Source organism: Neolamprologus brichardi, chromosome 3 (assembly GCF_056152115.1).
Source record: "Neolamprologus brichardi isolate AB-2024 chromosome 3, ASM5615211v1, whole genome shotgun sequence".
Taxonomy (NCBI): domain Eukaryota; kingdom Metazoa; phylum Chordata; class Actinopteri; order Cichliformes; family Cichlidae; genus Neolamprologus; species Neolamprologus brichardi.
In genome coordinates this window covers 41,613,396-41,633,459 of record NC_142106.1, presented here as the reverse complement: position 1 = coordinate 41,633,459, position 20,064 = coordinate 41,613,396, and the positions used below count along the sequence as shown (strand labels likewise).

The 20,064-nt window shown below is 41.4% G+C and overlaps 1 protein-coding gene across 3 annotated transcripts in view; it reads left to right on the top strand.

Moving 5' to 3' along the window:
• Positions 1–20,064, top strand: part of slc8a4b (solute carrier family 8 member 4b) — a 127,150-nt gene that overhangs the window by 60,361 nt on the left and 46,725 nt on the right. For all 3 annotated transcript variants that reach the window (XM_006802457.3, XM_006802456.3, XM_087837664.1), the window contains 9 exons: positions 827–966; positions 1,100–1,252; positions 1,340–1,567; positions 1,684–2,097; positions 5,788–5,898; positions 5,978–6,130; positions 9,744–9,840; positions 10,075–10,266; positions 12,804–12,996. In XM_006802457.3, the coding sequence (XP_006802520.2) occupies positions 827–966; positions 1,100–1,252; positions 1,340–1,567; positions 1,684–2,097; positions 5,788–5,898; positions 5,978–6,130; positions 9,744–9,840; positions 10,075–10,266; positions 12,804–12,996 (1,681 nt within the window). The remainder of the gene's footprint in view (positions 1–826; positions 967–1,099; positions 1,253–1,339; positions 1,568–1,683; positions 2,098–5,787; positions 5,899–5,977; positions 6,131–9,743; positions 9,841–10,074; positions 10,267–12,803; positions 12,997–20,064) is intronic.

Here is a 20,064-nt window from a genome sequence, read left to right as displayed (position 1 = left end):
CATGCTAGGGAACACCGCCTCAGCGTATGGAGCTCAACATTTTTGAAGCAGTGTTGGATCATCCTGACAGTGAACAGAACAAAAAGCAGCCAGCAGCCAAAGAAGAGCATTGGATGTCCTTCTAGAAGCCTGGAGAACTAAAGCAGAACTATAACCGTCGAGCTTGTTAGAATCGCATGAACTGTGCTGTTGTTTTATATACTTTTGCACATTTTCTTAGCAAAATATTAAAAAATGAGGCATGACGCAAACGTTTTGCACAGTATTGTGTATTTCTCTTATGATACCACTTAATTATTCTAAACCAAGTAGTATAACTTCTTATAACAGCATAGTCCATTCCATATGTCCTGTCCAGATGTGCAAGTAACATTGAAGGGACATATTTGCTAGGTGTCAATGGTCTATGAAAGTGAAATAAAGTCAGGAGAATATTCACGACAGTCTCACATCAGGCATCAGAAAGGTCTGCCAGATGAGCAAAAATGTGCCACCGGTGAGTTAAAAGTGAAATATGTCAATTTAATGCCACAAATCTAGAACGTTGATCACTTTGGGGTAAGTTTTCATGCTTTCATTAACTTTAGCAGTTCCACTAAGTTTTAGTAGGACAAATGGGACCATATAGAAAATTTCCCACTTACAATAATCTTTAATGAGGTTATGCTGCCTCTGTGGTTTCCACAACATGCTCACAGTGGCAGGCTTTATAGGATTAGAGAGGTGGAGAATGATTACACAACACTGTTGCAACCAAATATTCCCTGTGATATTGCTGAAAAATGATTTTACCTTTTTCCACCTTTTTCTTTTCTTTTGATTGCAGGAGTGGTGCTGCCTGTCTGGAACCCTCAGAACCCCTCTGTAGGAGATAAAGTGGCACGAGCCATTGTTTACTTTGTAGCACTCATCTACATGTTCCTGGGCATGAGCATTATAGCGGACCGGTTCATGTCTTCTATAGAGGTAAGTCAATGAATATTCTTTGAATTGTTATTAGATTGCACTATAAGTTTCTGATATTGGACCACTAATAGGTAACCTGTATAAAACTAATAAATCCAATATTATTTCTTTCCTTACACCCTCTCCACTCCAGGTGATAACCTCCCAGGAGAAGGAGATCACCATAAAGAAGCCGAATGGTGAGACCACCACAGCCACCGTGAGAATCTGGAATGAGACTGTTTCTAATCTCACTCTAATGGCCTTGGGTTCCAGTGCCCCCGAGATACTGCTGTCTGTTATTGAGGTCAGTGCAACATGATAGAGAGATAGATTAACACTGATAGAGAATGTAATGGAAAGACAGTAATCTTATTTTCACCTCCAACTGCAGGTGTGCGGTCACGGTTTTGAGGCTGGTGATCTAGGTCCCAGCACCATTGTGGGCAGCGCCGCCTTCAATATGTTCGTCATCATCGCTCTGTGTGTGTATGTGGTCCCTGATGGAGAAACGCGCAAAATCAAACACCTTCGGGTGTTTTTTGTCACGGCGGCTTGGAGTATCTTCGCCTACATCTGGCTCTACCTGATTCTGAGTGTCTTTTCCCCTGGAGAGGTGGAGGTGAGGACAGTTTTATGTAAAAACTGCTGAAGTTTAAAGAAAGAAATCACTGGGATGAAATAAGAGGAGGAGAATGAAACAGAAACGCTTTTAACCACATCTCTTCTTTCATTCAGGTGTGGGAGGCAGTGCTTACTTTCCTCTACTTCCCACTCTGCGTGGTCCAGGCCTGGGTGGCCGACCGCCGCCTTCTCTTCTACAAGTATGTCCGCAAGCGTTACCGTGCCGACAAGAATCGGGGAATAATTATTGAGACAGAGGGTGGGGCTGATGGCGGGCTAGGCATGGATGGAGGAGGAGGGGGTGGAGTGCTGGGTCCAGGGGGCTTCACCAAGATGGACATGCTGGAGCTGGACGGACAGATAGCGCTGAACTGTCACAGCGGGATGGATGGAGGCATGATGGAGGATGGAGGAGCAAAGGACGATGAGGACGAGGCTAGGAGGGACATGGCAAGGACGCTAAAGGAGCTGAAGCAGAGGCACCCGGATAAAGACATGGAGCAGCTGATTGAGATGGCTAATTATCAGGTTAGCAGCACCCAATCCCATTGATGTCTAAGCTTTGGAAGTCATGACTATATCAGATTTCCACCACACAATTATCACGATTCAAATAACTTTCTAAAACCATATACAATGGCATTTAATAATAAGCAGGATTTTATAAAACAGTAGTAGCTATACACTTTTGCCTTCTTATACATGGTATACAGCCTAATAACCAGTACAACATCATCTGCACTCACTGGCCATCCCATTTGGTACACCTGTTCAACTAATCAACGCAAATATCCAATCAGCCAATCAGCCAATTAAATGGTATTGTTTTAACACCACAGCCTACCTGAGGATTGTTGCTGACTATGTCCTTTCCATTGTGATCGCTGGCTGCTTCCAGTAGGATAACACACCACGTCACAAAGCTCAGATGGTCTCAAAACGCTTTCTTGTACATGACAATAAGTTCACTGTAATCAAATTGCCTTCACAGTCTCCAGATATCTCAATCCAATAGAGCAGGGGTGTCAAACTCAAATACACAGTGGGCCAAAATTCAAAACTGCAACAAAGTCACGGGCTAACGTTAATATTTATTGAAAAAAGATATAATCTTTCTCCACATATAAGAATGAATCTTTTCTTATGGACTCAAACAAGTTTTGCTGAAAAACTGAATATGGAACAAGCAAAGCTTAATACTAAACAATATATATATTAGCTGTATAATACCAGTAGGCCAGCTCTAATAGTAATGGCTTTGCGGGCCAAATGTAATTAGGCTGCCCGCGGGCCAGAGTTTGACACCTATGCAATAGAGCATCTTTGGGATGGATGCAAATGTGTGATGCTATTATTATGTTATATGGGCCAAAATCTCTGAGGAATGTTTTGAACAAGTTGTTGTTGTCCAACCCAAGACTAGCAAAGTGTATTCAATGACATGGCCACTGACTGTATATTAGAGTGTCAAAAAATAGTTGCTAATGCTGGAATATTCTCAGTGTTAATATCTTATTATTATTATTATCTGTAAGTACTGATTCATTTTTTAGATGCCATGATTGTAGGGCTGTTCGATATAACGATATATATCGGATGACGATATAAAAACGTCTATCGTTTCATTTTTACGCTATCGTTTGTTTCGTGGTGTCACAAAATAAACTGTTTACGGCAATTTTTTTTCATCGTTTTGATGGTCACTGTAGTGGCTATATTAATTTCTTAAAGTTCTCTTTTTCTCTTATATTTTATATAACCACACTACGGACGGACAAGCGCCTGTTTTTATGCGTTGTGGTTAGCAACAACGACGGTAACAGCATCACGTGTCCGCTTATTTATGTTCCACATAAACCTTTCACAATAAAGCTCAAGATCCTGTTGAGACTTTTTCAAAATACTTGAAATTAAATCAAGTTTGACAACTTGTTAAATCAAGTTAAGAAGTTTTGCGGCGTTACAAACAGAGGTGTGATTAGCTTAGCTCAGGCTAGCATAAGCTGTAAAGCAACCCCCCCTAGATTCTGTTGAAAATAATTTCCACTAGAAATGTTGTAGTTTTACAGAAGATTACACAGAGACTGATTTCATTTAGACTATGAAAGATGAGATATGTATGTGCTGATATGGGGAAGTTTTGGAGGTGCTAGTAAACATAAAGATAAAAGCTAGCAACCAAAAGCTAATAGCAATAGCAAAATTTCAATAGTTCTCTCACTTCCATTCTTGAATTCTTAGACTTTTGACATATCATTATTTCACTCAATTTCCAGATTTTCTATCTAAACCAGTAGCACACCATGAGATATGTATGTGCTGGTATGGGGAAGTGTTGGAGGTGCTAGTAAACATAAAGATAAAACTAGCAACCAAAAGCTAATAGCAAATAGCAATAGCAAAATTTCAATGGTTCTCTCACTTCACTTTTCTGATTCTCAGACTTTTGACATATTATTATTTCACTCAATTTCCAGATTTTCTATCTAAACCAGTAGCACACAGCAAACTTGAGTCATATTCCATATGTTACTCTTCTGAGGGTGATAATGACTCAGAAATGGTGCTATGACACATTCAGTGTGGCTTTGAAAGTAGAGGAAGGTGCAGTTCCCCGAGGAAACAGCACAAAGTTACAAAGAGGAAAATCTATAATGTTTACGGCTGTCTCATACAATCAAACCAATAGCATGTTCACATAAACTAAAAACATTAGCGAGTGGTTAATTGAGTTGGCTGAGCATCAGCTAGCTACACACATTATCTCAGTCTCTCTCAGCTTAACACACAGTAAAACTGTTTTATTAAGTGTTAATTAAACCAGTGTACTGAGTGGAAAGTGTCTGTTGGCTTGACTGACACCAGTAAAACCTTCACCCCTCTGCCATCCAGGTGATTTTTTGCCCGGTAAGTTACATGAAAGCTAAATATATTAACGTGAGCGCCCGTTCTGGACCCTGGAAGCCTTAAAAATATTGACTTGCGGTAACATAGCTTTTTTTCTCAGCGATTGAGTTAATCTTTAAAGAGATGTAGCTAAATGCTTGGCTGAAGAACTTAAGCGGGCCTCAAGTTAATATTTTTTGGGGAGAATTTAGATTTGTGATGTGTTGGTTGTGATACCTTAAGCAAAATTTGTTAAATAGTTAAATTTGGCATTTTGTAACCACATTTTAGCTGTCAGCGCACACCCATACTCCTCTCTGTTATAGCAGTTGCTCACACTTTATTTGGCTCATTAGAGATTCCTCTTTTTTATGCAGCACGCACATTTCAGCTGTAGAAGCTGTCCAAGTCTCTGCTGCTCTCCCTTACTCTGCTTTCCCACCAATTCCTTCCCTTGCCTCCTCTCCAACTCATTTCTATGTCTTTGGTTTCGGTTTTGAAGGAGGGGAGGGAAGGAGCTTGGCGGGCCAAATGTGCACTGGTCAGCTCCCAGAGGTTTGTTTGCTTTCAGGCCTCCCTATCCCTGCAGCTACTCCCTCCAGTCCGTGCTGTAAATAAGAATGACGGCTGCCCTGTAGATTAAACTTGACTTGCTAAATTTCAGTTCTTGTGGTCATAATGAATCACTGAATGTAAAATGAAATTGCCGTCATGGGATATGGAGCTGGGTGATCTTGTGCAGCAAAAACCCAAATCAGTTTCTTAACTAAACACTTACTTATTCCTTCTATCTAAAGAGATGCAGATATAAAGATTCTGTCAGCTCACTTCCATTAAATTTGAATAAATTGCAGCGTTCTTGGCTCTGAGGCCACATTTAGTCTAATGATCTCGCAGCTACAGTGGCCACTTTGTTCATTTTCAATTTAGTGGAACGTTGGGATAATACATCACTATTGAGCCATACGTTTTTATTAAAATCGCTCCTTATAGATTGATAAACCTCATTAGAACCAAAGTTGGCAGTGAAGAGAGCCAGTAACCAAAGCCTGAAGTTATTACACGAGAAAAGAACGTTAAATGATTCTTTGTCAGTATTATTGCACTGATTTAGTTTGTCTGTCTTCAGACAATCTTTCTGGAAATGTCAGGGAATCTGCTGTTGACCTTTGACACTGAGTTGAATGGCGGTGTAGGATCTCCCAGGAGAAAATTCTCAGATTGTAGCTCTCTCTTTAAAAGTGATTGCTTTCATAAAAGCACGGCTGTTTGGGCCACAGCAAATTAAATTAACATGAAACGGTTTATTGATTCATTGCATTTGTTGATTAGGTCCTAATGCAGCAGCAAAAGAGCCGAGCATTTTACCGCATCCAGGCAACCAGGATGATGATCGGAGCAGGTAACATCCTCAAGAAGCACGCTGCTGACCAGGCCCGCAAGGTGAGGCACGCACTCTATTTGCCTTTCTCCATTATATTATATTTGAAGCTACTGGGACATTGAGCGTGTTTTTTCTCAGGTGGTAAGCAGCCATGAGACCCAGGCCCAGGAGGATGACCCTCACACCATTAGGATTGAGTTTGAACCCTCTTTGTATCAGTGCTTTGAAAACTGTGGTTCCCTGAAACTGACTGTTGGCAGACACGGAGGTGACCCCGGAGTTACTGTCAAGGTGAGTGCACGGGAGGGATGGACAGTAGATCATGAATAAAACTGTTTGTGTGTGTGTGTGTGTGAGCGTGTCTTTAAGGGAAACAAGTCTTGCAGACTCTCATGCAAATAAAAGCAGACAGCAGAGACAGCAGAGAAAACAACAATATTCTGTGGGCTGACTTCCCTGACACCTTTTTCTATCTTAAGCAGATCTTGTGTCATGTGCTCACCTCCAGAGGCTTTGAGCACCTTTGTTTTTCTTTCCTGGTTGGATAAAGGCAGAGAAGTGGGTGGCAGAGGAGAGTAGCTGAGAGGCACCAGAGAAAACACCTTCATCTCCAGATTTCTAGTTTCTGGCTCAGGTTGTAACTCAAAGAAAGCGCACATCCTTTTGCAAAGGCTCATTGATCTCAGACTTAATGGTGGTTTAATGCTGGCTATGAATGAGAGCTCTCCCTGAATGAGAGAGTCTCCCGCTGAGTCTCTGTCAGTGGGCTGATATCTGATCTGCTCAGCATTACTACGTTGGCTTCGCAAGGCTGGCTCTCCTTTATTCTTCTTCTTGTTTACAAATTAAACTGTGATGAGAGATCAGTTTTCTGCTGGTGGCACGGCCTTAGTCAGCCGTCTGCTGAAGGATGCTTTTAAAGAGACAAAAGAAATATTATTTGTGTCATTTAGGTATTCTCAGAGAGCTCCCTCGTATTGATGGCTGGGTCAATGAAAGTTAAAAGCGAATTACTTTGCACTCATACATTACTATCTAAAGACTTTAAAGCACAGGAAAAGGTGCAAAAACATCTACACAGTGCTTTTTCCTTTAAAAGATTTAGCAATGTTAGCACAAGGCAGGCCGTTCCCAACACGAGCATTGTTTTCAAAAGGACCAAAATGTGAACATCATGCTGCATTAAATAACAGTTAAAGATAAGATTAAGCTGATCAACTCAATGAAAATGTTTACTGATGTAGATTTCAATATAGGAAGACTTGCATTGGTGGCCATTGCAAGAATGCAGGTTCACTTCTGCCACTCAGTTCAATTTACAGATCCGGAGTTTCTGTTATTTTAACTATGCACAAAAATTGAGTAAATTTGTGTTTGCCAATTATTTCTTCTTTCTAAGGCTTCCTGGCAATGACTCTTATATGGTTGGAAAGACTGTTTATTTCGCTTTAAAAAGCAAAATAATTTCTAAGAAAAATGCAGTTGTGGGTAGAGCAAAAGAGTTGACTATGTGGGTTGAAAAAGTTAGTGAACTATGAAAAAGTTGCCAAATCTTCTATGCTAATGCCAAACAGTTTATTCTGCTTTTGACTCTTGTTTTGACCCTGGTACCCCGGTGCTGATAATCAGTTGCCTGACTAGCAGCACATGTGAGCATGGACCTTGTTAAAGTGGTCACTTGGTGTCTGATCCAAGCATGCCATGTTTGGCTGATGTGGATAGACCCCGTGCCCTATCCAGAAAACCTCCAGCTGGTGTTCTGCAAAACTAAGCTGCAACATCATTTGGAGTGATCCCTAGGAAATTGAAGGTCTAAATTGAAGAGGTGATGGCAGAGACAGGCTACCAAGTGGGCATCAGCAGATATGAACTGAAGGCACTCTTCCAGGGTTTGCAGGAAGATATGGCCGACCACGCTGGTGACCAGCATGAGGAGGATGTGCAAGGCTGCTGTGGCTCTGTATGGTGTGCCACATGCTACTGAGGCCCCCGTTTATTAAATGAATAAATTGTTAAATTGTCAGTATGTCTTGCTTCTTCATGCTGCAATCATCCAATCCAATAAACGACAACAATCAAGAGTGAGTAGCAGAATAAGCTGGTTGATGTTGGCAGAGAATATACTCAACTCTGCTGCTCAACCTACAAATGCATTTTCCTTACAAATGTAGCATCGGGGAAAGCATTGTTACAACAAATAAATAGTCGGCCAAATCATGTTTACTTACTTTATGTGCTAAGTTTATATACAGTTTATGATTGAACATTTGAAGCAAGTTCTAACCAACATATCAACTTTTAAGCAGATATGGTGGAAAAACTGTGTTTGCAAACTGTGGCTGTTTTCACATCCAGCATGCACAGTGCGATATTAGCAGCTCTTAGCAGCTCTGCTTGTAGCTACAACATGTACATGGTGCTAGTGTGATAGCAAGCTTTTATTAGCTGAGGGTGTTGAGGGTGAACTTGAAATAATTATCATTGTTTGAAGTCTTGAGTCACAGTTTGGTTCGATTAAGTTGGCAAAACATCAAAGTTTAGCATTACACAAAAGACAAACTGTGTTTCCTGTGAGTCAGGTGATGAATCACAGTGGACTTGTTACTATTAGCAACACTGTGAAGGTTTGAACAGTCATTTCAGCTGTTAAATTAAGATAAATATAATGTAAGTTAAAATGCGTCCCTTATATACAGATACTAGGGGTCTTATTGAGGGCACGTCTGTAGTGTTAAGTCATTAATTTGAACACACAGCAATACAGCTCCAAAACAGTCACTCTCATCCAAGCAGCATGATTGACTGATAAGCTACCCCAATCTATCTTCAATCAATTTATCACATGCAAAGTTTACACCTGCAGTGAAAAAACTGTCAAATGTACAATACAATGGGCAAGAGGGAAAAAAGACACCTCTACTCATTCTGGGCTCGTTGTGGGAGGTCAGCAAGCTGCTCTGCACAGAGAGCACATGCATATCCACATCACAACACCCTAAACCACGTGACAAGCAACTGGGTTGGGTAAGGGTGTGAGAGGCTACCTATGGTAGCCCCATTAAATGATGGTGGTTTTCCTTTAGTGCGAACAACTGCATGTCAATTTTACAGTTGATCTAACAGTCCGTCACTGGTCTCTCAATCTCCCGTTGGAGAGCCGTGATCTTGTCCAAGATGTCATCAATTTTGCGCTCAAAGAGTATAGAGCGTTTTGCATTAGAGGAAACTCAGCTCTTATATAATCACGGGCTGTGACGATATAACTTCTCACACATCAGTCTAAAATGGAAAAAATCAGCTATCCACATATCTTAGAATCTCTTGAGTATTACCCAGCTTCCATTTAATCCCGAAAATATCATCCAACCATTGGATGCATTTAAAAATATATCACTTATACACATTTCATGAGGTGTTAAAAATAGAGCAGAGGCTAGGGATTGACTTCAGTAGAACTAGCAGCACCGAGTGACTGACACAGCTTTGCCTTCAAACAGAAAAAAATGGCTTTGAAGCCATTTGAACTAAATGCATTTTAGATATTTGGGTTCTAGCGTTGTCTAAATAAGAAGGAGGGGGGTAATTAACACAAAGCAGTTGAAAGGACAGAGAGAAAGGACAGGATTCTTATGTTATCTTCAAAGTCTTTAATATCGGCCTGTTTCTGACCAGAGGGCTTGGTTTAATGAAGCTGTTTTTCTTCTTCTCTCTTACCCTCTGTCCTCATCTCCCCAAATGCCTCTTCTTTTCTGTCGTCCTCTCTATCGCTCTCTCTCCCTCTGTTTGGCACTCTCCCTCTCCCTTTGTGTTTATCTGCCCTTTTCATATCTGCTCACTTGTGTTTCATCTTGACGACTCTTTTTGCTCTCTCCCCATCACTCCTTTGTGTTCCCATCTCCTGCAGGTGGATTATCGCACAGAGGACGGTACAGCCAACGCAGGTTCAGATTATGAGTTTGCAGAGGGAACGCTGCTGTTCAAGCCGGGAGAAACCCTCAAAGGTAAAAAAAACAACACTGACTACAATAATTTCTGACATATTTTCAATAAACATGTCATTGAAACTGATGCTCAAATAGCAGAGGTCATCTGCAGCTCCTGAGGCAGATTTCTTTTTTTTCTTTTTTTGCTAGTGATTTCACGGGAAAAATGTAATTACATTAAAAATGTTAGCAAATTATTATAATTACTTTGCACCTGAGAGCAAGATGCTAAAACAACAATTCTTTTCTCAGAGATCACAGTGGGCGTTATTGACGATGACATCTTCGAGGAAGATGAGTATTTCTACGTTCACCTTAGCAACCCTCGTGTTGTTGGCTATCCGGAGATTGGCACTGCACCTCTGGATGCCAGCGCTACCCCGAAAGCCGTGCTGGGTGACAACCACACTGCCACAGTGACCATCTATGACGATGATCACGCAGGTAAAAGGAAGCTTCACTTTAACTGTGTTCACAGGTGTCACGTGGTGTCGTGATATTCAGACTTTAACACCTTAACCCTTTAAGACCTACCATAGAACCAAGTCTGCCAGAGCTTATATTATATTTTTACATGCTGTAGTGCCATTTTGGGGAGCATTTCAAGTTGCTATACATCAATACAACCATTATAGCCCAGATTTTAATAATATGTCTGCATTAAGTGCATAGTAATTACATAAATTGCAAAAAAGTGCAATAAACTACAAAAAAATTGAAAATCGTTTTTGCATATATTTCTAGTTAGAGAAATTTAAGAGGCTTATCCCTCAAAACTGTAAATACAAAAAAGTTGCACAAAATAGTTTCCCACCACAGGAAATTTATTTTGAGTGTCTTCATACTTTTATTTTTGAAATACACCAATTTTTATATACTGCAGGAAAAACGAAAATATATATTATAGTGCAAATTTGCAAAGAAGCAGCATATGCATCAAATTAAACTATTTCCAGCAGTGCAATATGAGTCCTAAGCATCCCAGAAACGACACAGAAAGTCATAAAGTCAAACATAACTTTTAAAAACACCAGTATAGGCTCATGAGGCCCAGATGGTAAAAAAAACTACATTTCTGCGAAAATGACGTCACTTCCGGTTTCGGGCAGGTCATGGCGGACATGCGAAAGTTCACGCTGACGTCTAATCCAATGTAGGAAGTGTTACAAACAGATCGGTAAAGCGTGTTTCTGGAATATTATGTTTGTGTTGCTGCAAGTGCTTTTTATGCAGTTTTTGCAAAGCTATATGTGGAAGGAAACTATGACAGAGGACAAGCTGATGGCATAAGATGTAAGTACAACTCCTCCGGTTTCATATGCAAAAAAAATTATTGCGCTAGCTCACGTGGTTGCAGATCTACCGGGATTTAAAAATAGTTACGCAAAACAGAGCGTGCGGCTCGGATCGGTTTTAAAGGGTTAAAGTATTCAGTCTAAGATTCTTATGGGGAAAACCTGCCGCCGAATAATATTGTGGAGGGCCACAAGTGTTAAAATGAATTAAATAAATAATTCATTGTGTCATTAATTAATTAAAATAGAAAATAATTGAATGATTACATATATAAATAATAAACTATCAAGGAATTCAATTTAAAACATTTACAAAATTATTTATTTCCAATTTTAATTAATTAATGACACATTTAATTATGTAACGATCTATTTATTCAATTCATTGTGGCACTTGTGGCCTTCCATATATTTAGGTGACATCACACACTGGTTAGTGAAATTCTTTTTTTAAAGCCTCAATTTTAGCATCCTGTTATTAGTAAACAACAAGTGACCATGTTTGGAGGAGACCCTGAATACTAGCTCAGGTTAGTTAGTTAGTTGGCCAGACTATGCTAATGCTTTGTAACATACAAGTGGGATACCAAAACTTAAAAAAACCTGACAAGTTGACTTTGGGACCCAACTTGATTCAGTGAAAGTCCCATTCACTGAATCAAGTTAACAGCAGTGGAGCCTAGCACACAATCATGTATCCAATAGAGCAGCGGTCCCCAGCCAGGGCCAAGGACCGTTACTGGTCGTTTGGTACCAGGCTGTGAGAGTTGAGGCTCAGGTGTGAAATCTATGGTTTTCAGGGTTTTTATCATTAACACGGTCTTTTCCCATGTTATAGTTGTGTGTCTGATTTTGAAAGACATATTACCATGGCGACCAGAGAGCATTGAGGGGCAGAGAGGAGGATGTTACTCTCAATGTTGGCGCATTTCAGGATGACTCCGCTAATAAAGTTAAACAATTACACAGTGAATTCACGTTTATTATTATATTTACAAAATACCACAGTTTTTGTCTTGGTTGTATCATTTTATTTTGTTGTATTTATGACCACTTTGAAGGTCGGAAAAATATTGTCTGACATTAAACATGGCAAAAAAAAGTTGGGGACCCCTGTGTTAGAGGACCCAACTGTAGAGGAGATTAGCCCCTGAAACTGCTGCTTGATGTACAGTATATCTAAAAATTTTGTAAACTGAAATTTCAATTCTCACTATTTCTTGGTATTTGATTCTACATTATTCAAATAGACATATTTGTTTTGCGAAGGGCCTACCTTGTGCTAACACTGCAAAGCAGAACAGCTTTTTGCACCCTGTAAACCTGTGCTTTACTGCTATCAGGAGTCCACATGAATCTGTTGGTGTGCCATAGGTTGTCGCCTCTGGGTGTCCATAAAACAGCATCATTAGAAGGTGACAAAGAGCTCGTCCTTCCAGTGTTGCGACATTTTTCTGCAATTTGAAAACATCCAGGGAGTTAAAAATGCAGGTGGATGAGTGAAGAGTGGGTGTTTACCCATTGTGTTTCATCCAGAGAGAGTGGGAAGTGATCTGTTATCCTCTTACTGTACAGTATATACTGTGCACCTCTGAGAGCAAGCTACTGCATGAGTGTGTAGGTGTTTGTCAAGCTTTTTAGTGTTTCTCCCCTGTGAAATAAATTCTTTCTTTCATTAATTCTTAGGCATCTTTACATTTGAAAGTGCCACTCAAAGGGTGAGTGAAAGTGTTGGCGTGATGGAGGTGAAGGTGCTCAGGACGTCGGGGGCTCGAGGCCTGGTCGCCATTCCCTATCGAACCTTGGATGGAACCGCTAAGGGAGGGGAGGATTACGAAATGGCTGCAGGCAAGCTGGAGTTTCAGAATGATGAGACCATGTGAGTACCTCGCTGTTGTCTGCATCACATTTCATCCACCTTTGAACACCGTCCCGGTGTATTTTTTACATTTTGCGGTTGGTGTGACATCATATGGAGACTGGGACATTTTTGGATCAACAATGACGCCCTCACATTTCCTCTGTTTTCCTTCCTGTGATTGATTTCTATTCAGAAATTGCTGAGTAGGTTAATCAAGTATTCTGCTGTATAAATGGCTCTATTAGGTAGATAACAGTGTAATAATGTCACATTTCCAGGCAGGCTTCTCTGCATTAAATGCTTGCAAACACATGGGTGCACACATACACATTCATAAAATTGCTCTTGCGTCCTTGGGCGCATGCATTTTTAATATGCTGAAGTTAGCGGTGTTAAATTGACCAGTACATAAAATGGTTGGGAATGCAGTTTCTCCAACGCCACTCGGGGCCCATAAAGCAAGCCCTCTGCGTACGTGTGTGTAAGAGTGTGTGTGGTTTCACATATCTATATGTATGAGGACCAATTAGACTTTTAGATGTAAGCGTGAGGACATCTGTGCATAATTTAAGAATATTTTATTAGATTGACAAGGTTACAGTGAATAAGGTCTGAGCCAGGTGGTGTTGTGACATCGGTGTGTTTTCAAAAGCTTTGTGTGCGTGTGTGAGGTTTAAGGTTAAACCTAGATTTAGGTTTTTGACACTTTGGGGAATATTTGCCTTCAAAGTTCTGCTTGAGAAGAACAATTATGGCTTTGGAGTTCAGATTAGAATTCAGTGTTGGATAAGGTGAAGGGCTGGTGTTCGATTTAGTGGTTTGCGATTGCATCAGATCAGAATTTACAAATGAACACAAACGTCTGACACCAGCAAACCTCTAAGCAGAGCGTCTTTAAAGCACAGGTCATAGCATGTTCTTGTGCGTTTGGGACGGAGCGATGTGCTGATGGTGCAGTCACTGCTGCAAGGTCAGGGAGAGATGAAAGGGAGTGCGAGAGAAGATAAAGCAAAAGACAAGAGTTAAGTGTAATCAAACCATGCAAACTGTAAAGCTGAGGCAGTCTTCTGAGAGCTGCTGTTATATGAGCAGAGGAGGTTAAATACAAAGCTGGTATCAGTGGGTCTGAGACTGCAGCAGATCAGATTAGCTGAAAGTTAAACTATTGGTGGTGTGTATGCTAAAGAGGATTAAAAAGATCACTTAGTAAAGTGTGTTTCAACCCTGAGAGATTGCAACTTTGTGGGTCAAGCATAAGCAGCAATGAGCATCTTCTTCTGCTGGATGTAGATTAGTAGTGAAGGGCATGTTTTTATGAAGCATCAGAGAATAACTCAGTGTATATATGGGAGTCATGGAGTCATAGTTAATGTATTTAATATACTTAAAGGAACTGCTAAAGAACGTGCATATAAACGACTGCTGCAAAAACAAAAAGCTATTGATTCTGATTCTGCTGATCTACATCAACCAACAGTGTATTTTAGTTAGTTTAGATTGCTAAAGCCAAAGTCGCACAAGCATAGAGACCAGTCAGTCATGCACTGGTAACCACCACTCGCTATGGAAAAGTGTTGTCCCAGATCAGTTGGTGAGTGGTTGCAGGAGGTTGTTTGCAAGGTGAAAATAGTCGCAAAAACCAAAAGCGCTACGTCCAGTAAACCGAATCAACTTTTTGGGATTTCCTTAGCTTTTGCTACAGCTCGGTGGTTAGTTAGCAAGTGTCTGCTAGCAACCAAAGCACTTGCAAAAGAAGCTGAGATGCCTTCTGTGACTGAGACTGTGAGCTGAGGAGGAATGGAGACAGTGTATAGTTTGCATCAAATACAAAAGCAAAAGCAAAGACGCTGAGAGGCCTTGAAGCTGTTGCTTCAGACGAGCAGGGTGACTGCTGGGGAAAGGAGGGGATGGATCGATAATCCAATGTTTCCATGTAGGAGTGTGAGCCAGCTGAGCGAGGGATATGCTGGTGAGAAAGCCCCTGTGGTAAATTGATCTATCCATCCTGGCGTCTCCCACCTCGCTCCTTCTATTCTTCACCTCTGCATTTATTCCCCGACCCTAACCTTTCATCTCCTCGCTCTTTTCGCCGGTCAGCGCTTATAACTAATTTTTCCTTTGCTTTTTCTCCATGTGATATTGTTTTTTATACTTAAATAAGTCTATCCATCCACTTCTGATTCACGAGAAACCCAATCAGTTCTCGACTTTGGGTTTAAGGTGGCTCGATCTGCCCTCGCTATCAGTAACTGGCTCTTTCTCTTTACGGTTTTACCCCTTTTGTTCTCGTCTCACTCCCTCTCTCTCTTACTTCACTGATTCAGTCTGTGCTCACTTATTGTTCATCTTCTCTCGCTGCTGCCCCTCTCTGCGTGCTTTCTCTTTTCATCACTGTGCTTTTGAACTACTTGTCAAAAATCCTCCTGCACACTAATGTGAACCTGCTTTAATCTGCTGCACTCGTTTCTCCTTCTCCCTCTGCTTTCTGCCTTTGCCTCATCACATTTCTGTAGTTCATCACGTTTTCTCCATACTAATCTCTCACATATTTTCCTGGCAGATTTTTAGATGAGTTTTCTCATGCCCTCCTCCTGCTTCTCCACCTTTTCCTCACACCTCACCTCCCCATCACTCTCCTCTCTCACTTATCCCTCGCTTCTGCGCACCTTTGACTTCTCTTCATTTGCATCTTGCTCCCCTCTGCCTTTCACCTTTTGCTTGTTTACATTGTCAGACTTTTCCTTCTCTTCTCCCTTCCTCTCGCTCTACCTGGCACCTTTATTTCCCTCCACCTTCTCTTCTTAATTACATCCTTCTCCCCATCTTCTCCAGCCAACGCCGTAAGAACAGGGACTTGCTGCCAAAGCAATTCAGCTGGATCACAACCCAGACATAACTCAGTGTCCACACGCCTCCCTCCACTTCCTTGAGTTCTCCTCCAATCTGTGTAATTGTTTTGTTTACCCCCTTTCGCCTATATCCTGCATTTAAGCAACCCCACATTAATCTGTCATTCACGCCTTCTGCCGGAATGAGCTTTGCTTAAAGCTCAGGAAAACGGTAAAGCGGTGAGAGGAGGAGAACGGCCTGAGACGGGGGAAACATGACGAAGGGCGAGTCAGGTGCAGCTGAAAAAAATCTTGTGGGAAATCTAAAAGTTGCTGGAGCTGAACTGACAGGAGGAGAGGAAAAGCGAAGTGAAGAGAAGGAAGAGGCGCTTCCACTCGATTTCATTATAGAAGATAATGTAATGCTACGCTGAGCCTACAAAGGAAAAGTCCTTTTTTCTTTTGCCTCCCTACATCACAGATACTCCAAGAGGTCGTGCTGAAGGTGTCCGCTCTCAGAAGCCCAAGATGGAGCCTCCCTTTATTAAGCAAAACCATTTTTACACATTAATGTCAGTCGTGAGGAGAACTACTCAACCTGCACATCCTCTTAAAAGGAAGACGAAGAAGCAGCTTTCAGATTTCTGAAAATAACCCAGATGATGTCATCATTCAAACAGAAATCCAGCTTTAAAAACCGGGTGTGTGCCGCTTCAAGGAGCCTGTCACGTATGAGGGCTCCCGCAGAAGCGAAGTGAAACTAAAACTTTAATGCAGCAAACCCCTAAAGCTCTGGCGTTACACTGTAAAGTACGTGACAGGAGAAAAATGACGAATGTGGCCACATACACGAGTAACACAAAAGCGACCGTGTTAGCCAGTTCTTGTACCCATACGGCATCACTTTCTGTGATGGAATACATCACTGTTATGAGATACAGATGCACGTATCAATATTTAGATGTCTCAGTTCCATCAAGGTGCCGACTTAACAGCGTAAGCAAGTCTGCGGGTGAGTCAAGTCAGACCTGAATACGCTGCTGTGCAATTCACTCAATCACATTCAATTAAATTTTATTCATATTGCACCAAATCACCAAATCACAGCAACAGTCACCTCAGTATTGTAAGGTAAAGACCCTGCAATTATGCAGAAACCCCCCCAACAATCGAAGGACCCCTATGAGCAAGCACTTGGTGACAGTGGGAACAAAAAACTCCCTTTTAACACAGGAAAGGACAGCCATCTGCCATGACCAGTTGGTGGGGGGAGAGGAGGAAGACAGGAGAATAGACACACTGTTGAAGAGAGCCAGAGATTAATAGTAAACAATGATTAAATCCAGAGTGATATGTAAACACAAATGGGAGGGTCCAGTATATGTAAAAGTATATGTTGCCCACCATAGCACTGTGCATCTACATTTCTTTACTGCCTGGACTCCCATTAAATGCTGCAGCAATGAATTAATTCTCTCTCTGTTCAGCTAATTAATGAATGAATGTGTTTTTTTTAATTACCCTTTTGTTTTTCCCCGTCGGACTTCACGAGCTTTGCTCCGTTTTCTGTCTGCAGGTCTTTATCTGCCGCCTCTGCCTTTGGTAGGCCTTTGTTAATCAGAGGGCATGTGAGTACTATATACAGAAGCAGGAAGGAGAGGGATACGCTCAGTAGGGTCTGTTTATTCTTAGCCTCCCTATGACCTGCAGCTCAGTGCAGATTCACAGCCAAGCTGCAGAAAAATGTGTGTGCATGCGTCTGTGGCTGTGTTTGCGTGTGGTCCTCTCCCCTGGCTGCTCATTATAAATTTCGAAACAGGTGTCGCCACCGAACTGTGCCAACGCCTGTTCAATTACTGCCTTGCACTGTGCGTGTGCACGTGTGCATATAGTGTGCACTCACTTTACATACCAAAGCATCCTTACCATTTCTGGGACTTTTTTAAAGTATGTGAGCTTATGAATGATGAGGTATTTAACTTCGACTGAGTTCTGAAAAATGGGGGGGGTCATTGTTTTGTTTTGTTTTTTGTCTGGAAGAGGATGGATGGATGTTGGTTTTGTGTGTGTGAACTCCATACTTACTCCAGCACCTGTTCAGCTCTTTGCTCCCTCGATTGGCTTCGAATAAAAAAACTGGTGGATTTATCAGCCAAGCTTCTCAATTACAGCCAAAGGGGCTCTGACTGTGATCAAATGATTGCCACTGTTGGCAGACTTTATATGAACTATTTATATTATGCTACCGTGCTTGGGCTAATATTAGCTCATAAGAATGGAATATGTATTTGTACAAGTAGTTTTAGAACCAAATATAACACCGTACTGAAACACTGAGGTGAAGCTACATCTTAGCTTCCTGTGTGGCTCTTTTATTCGATATGGTTTATGTAAGGGGGGGTTTCATTTTGCATAATGAGAGGAAAAGCCGTAATAACAAGGACCATCTGTGGTGTTTGGTGAATGTAAAGCGGGCAATGCTGGCTGGTGTTTTCTGAACTGTATTAGTGAACTCAGTGAAGAGCAGAATATTACCTGTGACTAAACTGTGAGGTCATCCAGGATCATTGACTGTATTTACATTATGTGTGGGTGGATGGTGCTGCACTTGTATCCATTTGCATTAACATGCTGTTGTGCAGGGTGAAGGATTAAAGTTATGCAACCTATGCAGATATGCTTGTGTTGTCCAAAAATCAGGCAGCGTGTATTTTGGAGATATGTGCTGGAGATATATGGAGATTACGCTCGACGCAGGTAGAAAAATGAGCCTGAACATGACCGGGAACGTCAGCAGAATTTGAACACTTTGTTTCACTTCACCTCTTTGAATGTTCCAACTTGGCTCTTTTCCGCAGCTCGTTCAAAGACCAACAACAGATGGTAGCAAGAGCAGCTCACAGGAGTGTTTTTAACACTGCCCCCTGGTGACAGTAAACAGGTATAACAACAATGATCCGCAAAGCTGTGCATAGCTTTGTGTTGGTCCTACGGAAAAACTACGCACTTGGACAACACGTGTTCACGACTACCGTCCTCACAAAGCTATCAGAGTTACACCGCTGTAACTGTCGTTCATGCTTCGAGATTTAGAGGTCAAACTTACCGTTCATGGGCCGGATAATTTCACATCTCAATTACTAATGGGTCGACTGTATGCGGAGCCAAATCTTCAGCTCTGCTGGGAATCCATGCAGGAAGGGGTGGGACTTTATTTTGATGGTAACAATCACATGCAAAGACAGACTGTGTAAGTGTAGTGGTACAGGCCAGGTAAATCATTGTAACGTTTAACCCCACATGTTAACAGTGCCCACTTTCACATGCTGTAGTTGGCTATGCTTATGTTCACTGGTTAAACTGTAAATGGAGTTAAAAGTACAACAAAAGTACACATCTGGAGGAATCTAAAGCATTTCTGATACAACTGGACAGTAAGTGTTTGATGAGTTTAGATCATTTAGACTCACATGACAATCCCCTGAGTGATACATAATTATTAATTTGCTTCAAAATTATATCACAGATATCCACTCAAACACTACCCAGAATGCACCGGCCGTATCACCACTTCATCTGCTCTAATCCCAGCATCCTGCCATTGTGCGTTATGTTTTAATGAGCCTGAACACAATTTCTTAGTGTTTTTGACAAAGCTGTCAGAAGAGCTGTGATCATACATTAGCTGCTGGTGACGGAGAAGCAAGCTAGCGAGTTTAAAACAACACATCCTCCCTTTGGCGAGATGTTTCTCGGAATTAAGGGAGAGAGAAAGGAAGGAAATACAAGGAGAGCGAGAATGTGAGTTTGTGTGTGTTTATGTGTTTGCGTGGGTGTTTGAGCATGTTGCAGTGCTTGTAAAGTGTTTGATATTTGCAACCTGTTTCTCCGTCTGTCACCAATGTAGGGTGACTAACCCGAAGCTGTTCCCAAAATAAAACATCCTTTGAACTCCAAATCCACCGTGTGTGTGTGTGTACATGTGTGTGTGTGTGCATGTGTGTGCATATAAATACAGACGCAGAGTCAGTGTTTCAGCTTGATTGTTGCTCCAGGTGCTTGTGTTTGTGTGTCAGCAGCTAGCTTCATTTCCACACAATCATCTATGTTGCTCATCTAGCAAGTGTCAGATCATCAAACTCACACACAAACACACAAGCGCAATCACAGCGCTTTCAGGATTTTACAAACAATGCACATCTCTTCACATCGTGTCGATCCTGCCAGTCAGCACACTTCTTAAACTCTTTTCTTTAAA